Raw genomic sequence first — 8,535 nt, forward strand, 5'->3', positions numbered from 1 at the left:
CAGATTTCAACATTTTGAATTAGATGGATGAGCCTCAGACCCAGTAGCCAATTGTGCTGCAGCCCCCTTAAGAAATTTCACCTCCCACTTTGCTTGCCCCTGGTGCAAGCCAGAGACAGGGAGTAGAGGAGGAACTGCAGGTAGCAAGTTCAGTGATCTGAGAGTTTGGAACAGGGAGTTGGTGACACCCCATTGCCCCTGTCCGCCAAACCAATCGCCAACCGCCCTGGATGAGGAATTTACCAACGAGCTGCTCACTCTTTCAGGATTTGCAAATGTCCTGAAGATCCTAAGCAAGGACAGCAGCCGGGAGGAGCTGCTGTCGTTCATTCAGCAGTATGGCTCTCACTACATCGAGGAGGCGCTGTATGGCTCCGAGTTCAGCTGCACCATCCACTTCCCCAGCAAGAAGGTCCAACAGCAGCTTTGGCTCCAGTATCAGAAAGGTAAGAGGGAACAAGGGAAGACCTGGGACCTTGGGCACACCCTCTGCTGCAAAACCAGGCCTGCCCTTTTGGCCCAGTTCCCTCCCACTCCTGTTGACACCACCCTGCTGGTGCTTTGGGATTAGGACTAGACGCAGACTGACGCCCACGGTTGGCGCCTGCCTGTGCCCAGGAGTGAGTCCAAAAATCCAGCTAGGTCCTGGATAAACAATCCACCTTTCTTCAGGCACACACACTCCCTCATCTCCCCTGGGTAGCTGCCCATTATGCTGCTGCCTGCAGGCCCAGCGCTCCCGTCACTGCTGTGAGAAGAACGTGCCATTGCCCTGGCGGCCCTGCCTTATAGTGCTAGTCCCCTGGAATGCCCTGGGTGTTTTGGGTTGTTTTATATAAATGTGACATAATTGAACTGTCTTGGAATGGCTTCGTTTTATTGCTTGTGACAATGACAGTCTTTAAAGAAGTGCTTTAAATCAATAGTGGACTCGTGCTACACTATAAATAATGAGACACATCATTAAGCAGGGCAATAAACTTCAGGCCTTTGAAATAATCCAATTAGGTTATGTTTATAAAAACTCCCTTATTTCTGTAGCCTTCCGTGTGCCAGTTCAACTGGGGATTTTCCCTTGATTTGGTCTTTCCCCACTCAAATGGACCACAGGGTTCCTATGAACACATGGGATGTATTACAGGCTTCACAACAACAGTGATTGCAAAGGCATGTCCATTCTATCTTCTCTGCATATTAAGTGTGACCTGATGTCCTGTGATTGAGAGGAGACTACCGTACACTGTGGGGCTCAGTGAATGTTTGGCCTTTAGCTGTTTGTCTCCTGCGTCCTTGCTGTAGTTACCATTGCGAGTTATTTATAACCCGCGGTTCTTGTTCATTTTATTTTTAAATGATGGTAAATGGATGTTTGCCGTAGCAATGCCCCATTGATTGTGGGGGGAATGTTGAAATGTTGTTTTATGTATTTGTAATGCCATTAATCATTCAGACGGTGCAGCTCTCTAGAATCCCTTTGAAAATGGGTTGGTTTGAAATACACAGAGCGTCAAATTTCGCTCCCAGTTAGGCTGATTTAAATCCAGAGAGACTCCACTCTACCCCAGCTTTACAAGGGCATAATTAGAATAGAATCTGGATTTGATGACTTAAAGAAAATAATAGCAATGGTGTGGTGATATTATGCTTTTAATCCAGGGCTCTCAACCCACTTGAGGAACCTGGGGGAGTAACATCATCCTCATTTTGCATATGAGGCAGGTGAGGCACAAAGGTATCTGTGGAGTTGCCCAAAACCACAGAGCAGATGAGTGGCAGAGCCTTGGCCTTTTGAAATCTAACCTACTGCTTGAGCATCCTCCCCCACCTAACAGGTGCATTAAGAGGGTGAATGGAGAGCTGTACTTTCAGCTCTTTCTTTGGGGGCTGCAGGGGAACCCAGTTCGAGAGAGTGGCTGCCTTTTGGAAGGCAACATCCCACTGAGTTAATTTCACTGGAATGTGGCCTCACAGATGGGGGGGCTTTATTTTCTATCCCAGACAGTGTAGTTATCCAGGCTTCTCTGTGGGGGCTCTCCCTCCCAGCTGCAGTGCATAGCATTAGAATTGTCACTGCCCCAAAGCAATGGGGAGACAGTGAGCATCTGACAGCGTGTTACTAAGTTTCTCTCTCTCACTGTTCTGATTCCTTTGCTATTCAGCCCTGTAAGGGGGTCCAGCCACTTGTGAGTACCTCTCTGTGGCAAAGGGGTGCCATGTAAGGTCCTTGTATTGTCCTCTTTAGGGTCCTGAGGCTAGGACCTGACTAGCCCTGTCCACAGTGCTACCCATTCTTGTATGAGGCTTGTGGCCAGTGTCCAGCCACTGGACCTGGGCCTCACTCAGATCTAAATTCAGTTTGTACTTGGAGCTGTCCATAGTACTGCTGGTCTCCCAGTCAGTATATAGACCTGCCTTGATCAAGCTCCTGTGGGGAACTGAATGGCCCAGCTCAGCAACTTCTTTTATATTGGCCTGCTAGGTCCTGATTGGCTGCCATTAAGACAGCTCTATCCTGCCTGGAGGACCTCTTTTCTGCTTCTCTCACTGGGATGGGGTGTGTCAAGGCCTCTGGCCTCCTACAGTGGGTGTCCTGGCTTAGTCCACCCCATCACAAGACCCCTTGTCACCTCCACCCCATTCTTAGCAGCTGTGGCCATGGAGTTCACCTTCCACATGGAACAGGAGGTCATCACCGAGTGGGCTTCAACTGCTGTTCAGCAGCTTAAGTAGGGCCAGGAGTGTCTTTGTTCCAACCAGGCCAAGCTAAGGAAGCAAGTTGCCCCAAACCCTTTTGTTAGTTTTTTTCACTTACATAGAATCATAGAACACTAGAACTGGAAGGGACTGCGGGTGGTCATTGAGTCCAGTCCCCTGCTCTCAGGGCAGGGTGGCAGAACAGTCCCCTGCCCTACACTGAAAGAAAAGCCACATTGGGCTGGCTGTATTATGTCTGACCCATGCCTCAGATTATTTATCTGAAAAACAGGGGAAACTTGCGTGTGGGTCTGCTTGGAAGAAAGGCTCTCTAAAGTGCAAGTAATTGTGTTTAAACAATGAGGATGACGTGACTGAAGTGCTCCAACCCTGAAAGTCCGACAGCTTGCTTTCTGCACTCAGACGGCTCTGGTGTATCACTGCCTTGCTGCTAGCGAACCCATTTCCTAACTGCACCCAAACTCCCATGCAGCATGTCTGGGAAATATATGAATGGGGCCCTTTCAGTGTCACTTTCTAGCAGGTGAAATTGACAAAAGATTTAAAAAAAAAAAAAAAACATGCTGAGTGTAATAGCCCGGAAAATAATAAAATTGAGGTTGTAGTACTTTTGCAGCTTCCTAACCAAAGTATCTTAATATTTTAATCAACTTAATAAATAAATGTGGAGGCCCCACGAGGAGGCGCCTGCCAACAAAGCACACAATCTGTGTGTTTGCACCCTAATTAAAAACATTGTTTCAAATATAAAACTGTGCTGCTGGCAGTCCAACTTCTTGTAAATTGCTGGGCCAGATGCAGGCTACTTGCCAATGTTGGAACTGTCTGAATAGCCACACTAGCAGGCTGCAGAAAGGAACAGTCACCAGAGCCCTTGAAGTGTGTAGGTGTTTGCATATGGAGCTCTCCAGCCAAATGATATGCTGATTTGGTTTGGGGCAAGCCAGCGGAAAGCTTACACCTCGCATTCCCAGTTCTAAGACACTCTGGTGGCGACCTTGATATGAAAGCCAAGAAAAAGACATTCCCTCTTTTGCATCCTCTTCTTTTCTGCTAGTAAAAGAGGAAATGAAGCATGCGCTCGGGGTGATGGAAAACTTGGTCCATTATCAAAAGAGAGAACTACAAAGTGAATCCCTCATTGAAAACAAACACTGTACATTTGAGATGAACATCATGCTGGGGAAAGGTGGACTGGCCTGGAGACAAAATAGGTACTGGATGAGGCCCATTTTCCCCACTCTGTCCCATGTAGTATAAGCCACATCACTTTACACCACCTTAACAGAACTGTGGATGGATCCTCAAAAGGCCAGGGAAGCATTCAGACTTTCCCCACGACTGCAAGCAAGAGGATCAGTGATGATGTTGGGGATAGAGACAGGGCGTCCCTGGAAATGTAACTGATATCACCAAGGAAACTTCCTGTGATAAGGGTTTTCTGTCACATATTTTGCTAGAGAGCGAGAGAGAGGAGGAGTTTTTAAGTAGAGATTACAAATGAATTGTTGATTTCCTAAGACAAATATTGGAAGTTTCTCTTTTTTTCCATTCTTCTCTCTGGAGAGCAAGTTAGATTGTGGGCAAACAAACCAATCCCCACCCTTTGTATTTCATTTAAAATGATTAAAGGCCCTATCTCAGGGGCCTCTTTGGCTGTGGTTCCTACTACCTAGCAACACTTTAACTCATCAAGGAGCGGGGGGAGGGGGGTGATAAGCACTGTTCCAAAGCTCTAGAATTGACCCAGCTCTTGATCCATTTCACTGGAGCCTGCATCAGTTTTTTCCACCATTAGAGCCAGTGTTTAACACTAATAGCACTTAGTTAATTTCACACCAGTTCTGTGGACATCTTCATTTAGCAGCTTGTGCACACCTGCTGACCCTGTGCCGCCTCCTGTTGCTTTTTAAGCACTCTCAGAAAACAAGCAGAAGGAAATGGAGGGATCCTTCCAAAAGGGGCTTTCCCAGTACAGCCAATGCACCTGCTGCTGTCTGGTCCGCTCCCTGCAAAATTACTGCAATACATCTATTTGCTCTGCATCTCCCTTCAGGCTGAGTGGAGGGAAGAGGGCACCTGTACAAGCCAGCGAGCCAGCTTTGACATCCCAGGAAGAACTTTAAACAGCTAGGCTTTGGATCTCCCTCACTTTCAGTGGGATGAACAGCCCCCAGACGATAGGTGTGCATTTGATAATGTCATTTGTCCAAATAAAAATTGAGAGATTATCCACACTACTGCAGAGGGTCTAACCCCATTCAGCACGTTAGTAGTGCCTTTGTTAATAACACTGTGCAAGTCACAACTAACCAAACCCTTCCTGCCTTACGGGAAAGTTGGATTACCTCTGCTCTACAACTGGAGAGGCTTGAGACACAGCAATTAACCAACTTGCCCAAGGCCACGTAGTCTGTGTCAGATGAAACTGCAGACTACCCAACCATACACGGGGATTATTCTTCTCCCTCACAGTGAAGATGGAAATAAGAAAACTATTACAGCCAGACAAGCAGGTGCTGCTGAGGGACCTAGAGTTGAAAGGATGTCAGGGAAGCTGTAGCAGGGTGTGACTCAATAGCACAGCGCCTCCTCCTGGTCTCCTTGGGAATTAACTCTTCAGCCTCAGCGCTCCCCCTGTTGACCAGTGCTTCACCTTCCATTACCGGTCTTCTTTATTACTGCAGGCCCCATGTCCCTCCTGGTCCACAGTGCCCTTCCCTTGTGGTACTGCCCTGTGCTATTGTCTCTGCACTCTGGGGTCCTCCCCTTCCTGGAAACCCCCAGTCCCCTAGACTCACCTTGCCTCAGTTACCCACTGCCATTTGTCATCTAGCCCCTACCTTAGGAGCAAACTGCAGTCTGAAATGGCCATGCATCTTTGGCTAGGGGGTGGACCTGCTGCCATCTGTTGCCCTGGCTGCCTCCCTGCAGCCCTAGTAAGCAAGGTCTCAGCCTGGAAGTTTTCCTTTCTAGAGCTCCCCAGTGCTGCCTGTGCTTCCTCAGCTCTGCTCTAAGGTACCCTCTTCTAGTATCCCAGCAGCCAGGTCCTTCCTGCTCTACAGCTGAAGCAAGAGTGTTCTGTTCTCTTCACCTACATAGGACCCCTGTTTATACAGCCCTATGTGGGTCCCAATTATCTACAGCCCCACCTGTGTCTGCCTACCACTCAGCCTCCCAGTGCAAGGCAGACGCTCCTTCACAGCAGCTTTGGAGCAGTGATGGTGTTCTTATTGTCACACAGCATCGGTGCCACTTTTCCATCCAGCACTGGGTTAATTTTAGTTGCTATTTACACTCCTCCCTGCCACACACCTATAGCATTCCCCTGAATCAGCCAATGTGGCCCAGTTGCATGCACAGCAATTCACAGCAAATCTCACAGACAGCTTGAAAGCAATGCACTCTTAATAAAGGATAAGAACAGCCATATGGGATCAGACCAATGGTCCTCTAGCCCAGTATTCTGTCTTCTAACAGTAGCTTATGCCATGTGCTCCAGAAGAAATGAAAATAGGCAATCACCGAGTGATCCATCCCATCATCCACTCCTATCCACAATAGCTCCAAGATCTCACTGTTGAATATTAACAGCTAATTTAGTCCCATCATTTTGTACTTACAATTGGGATGTTTTCCAATATGCATTATTTTGCATTTATCAACATTCAACTTCATCTGCCATTTTGTTGCCCAGTCACCCCGACTGTGGTGTTTTTCCTTGGCATTTTTCCCTGTACAATGTTAATGTAATTATATTATGGTTGCAGTTCAGTTATATTCACCTCTTGGCTCCTCAGAGAATTAAATCAAGAATTGCCTCTCCTCTTGGTGCTTAAAAACTATTCTGTCCTCCTTTCTGAGATGACACAGCCAGTCAATAGGAGAAGAGCCAAAATTTCCCATCATTATTATTCTGTCTAATCTCCCTGTGCATTTCATAACCAGTCACCGTCCTGGTCAGGCCATTGTAGTATATTCCTACTGCTATGCTCTCATTGTTCAAGTATGGAATTTTTATCCATATGGATTCAGTGGGATTCATATAAACTAATCCATTGACTCTCTGCTTTCTTGTTCATAGCATGCCATTCCCGCATCAGCGTACCCTACTTTGTCATTCCTATGTATTGTGTCCTAGTCATTATCCTCATTTTAGCTAGTTTCTGTGATGCCTATTATATGACTATCTAATTTAATGCTGTGCCCTCCAGTTCACCAATTTTAGTATTTAGGCACTGGATATTCTGCTTTCCCTCTCTCCCTGCTTTTATTATCTGGTGACCATATGAACCCCTAGAATTTTACAGCACTTTGAAATCTCTTTCTACTAACTACTGTGTTAAATGTATAACTCTTTACAGCATGCGGTTTCTGTCCAGATACATGTTTTAAAGCCAGAGTTAATATATTGTTCAGGCTTACAAAAATGAAGCCAGTTGCTGTAAAATTTTGTTTAGACTAAACTCTGCGTGCTGTGAATCAGACTGCTAAATGACCTTATGCCCTGCTCACTGTAATCCAAAATTGCCCGGCAAGTACAGTAATTAGCTCTGGAAAATGAAGTAACTTTAAAGACTCACACTGACTAATGATCCAGAAAAATCTCTTAAACTGTACAATGTGGGGTGGGGAAAAAAGCCCCCAAAAGTGCCTGTATTTATTTTTACTTTTATAGCCTGGCCCTCTTGGGTTACAAAAATAGAACTTTATTTTTAAAAATAATTGCCCAGTATCAAATATCACATGCTAAATTTTAATCCCGAATGGATGCTGACAGTGAAATTATAACTGTCATGATAAATTCTCTCTTCCTAAAACAACTGATCAGTGCTAAATCTAGCGAGGTCAGCATGACAATCATTCTTCAAAAGTTCTTTATATTTTAGAAACCTGCAACTGTTTAAAGTGCAGTCTTACTTCATAGAAGCATTTGGGTCACATAAGCAGAGCTGGTTACAAAGAGATCAGAGCATGAGTGTCCCCTCATAAAATATTGCCCTCTAAACCTCAACGGCAGGTTGTGGTTTCCCTTAAATGAGATTTTCTTAGGAAGAATACTGATAGCGCCTATCAGATTACCCCAACACAAGCCTTAACTAGTTAGATCTCATGACACTCTGGAGTGATAGAAGCAGTACTATCCCTGTTTTGCAGGTGCATAATTTGAACCACACAGTGGCAAATCTAGGATTATAATCCAATATTCCTGGTTCTAACCACATGATATACTTTCAACTATTTCCTTACTATGGAGGTATGGGGAGTGTTTACTAGTCACACCGAGATGACACTTGCCTCAAGTGCCAATTGATCTGAGCATGTATGAAAAATCCTAATATTTATGTTTGTAAGGGCGTGAAAGGAGTATGAGATACTTACTCTAGGCCTGCCAAAGAGAGTGGATTCACTCCCCACATCTGGCAACGTTAGATGAGGTATCTTGCAGCTAATGTTAGCAAATCTAATTCCACCTAGCAATGGAAACCACTCTGCCACTAAAGAGAGCACAAGGAGATGAAATGTTTTTTAATAATGAGGCGAGCCATTTGTAATGCACTTTTAATTAGATCAATTTTCCCTTTATTACACAATGTTTAAAAATCAAACACATGCTCATAATCAGACATGTTCCTTCTCCAGGTGAAAACCAGAAGCTAACCTATTTCATCGCAATCTTTAATTGCTCCATTTCATCTCATTTGGAGCTGATCACAGTGGTGTCAAAAAAGAAAAAACACTGCTGTATGTAGCTTGGAGAAACCACTTTATAGCTATTTCCACTTTGCTAGTTGTAGCATGTACTCTAGCTGTGGACAG

General features: G+C 45.3%; 1 protein-coding gene across 2 annotated transcripts in view; it reads left to right on the forward strand.

The window, feature by feature from the left end:
• Positions 1–8,535, forward strand: part of ASTN2 (astrotactin 2) — a 708,908-nt gene that overhangs the window by 477,212 nt on the left and 223,161 nt on the right. For both annotated transcript variants that reach the window (XM_075015031.1, XM_075015030.1), the window contains exon 16: positions 267–446. In XM_075015031.1, coding sequence (XP_074871132.1) covers positions 267–446 — 180 coding nt within the window. The remainder of the gene's footprint in view (positions 1–266; positions 447–8,535) is intronic.

The sequence above is a fragment of the Carettochelys insculpta genome, chromosome 21 (genome assembly GCF_033958435.1).
Source record: "Carettochelys insculpta isolate YL-2023 chromosome 21, ASM3395843v1, whole genome shotgun sequence".
Lineage (NCBI taxonomy): Eukaryota > Metazoa > Chordata > Testudines > Carettochelyidae > Carettochelys > Carettochelys insculpta.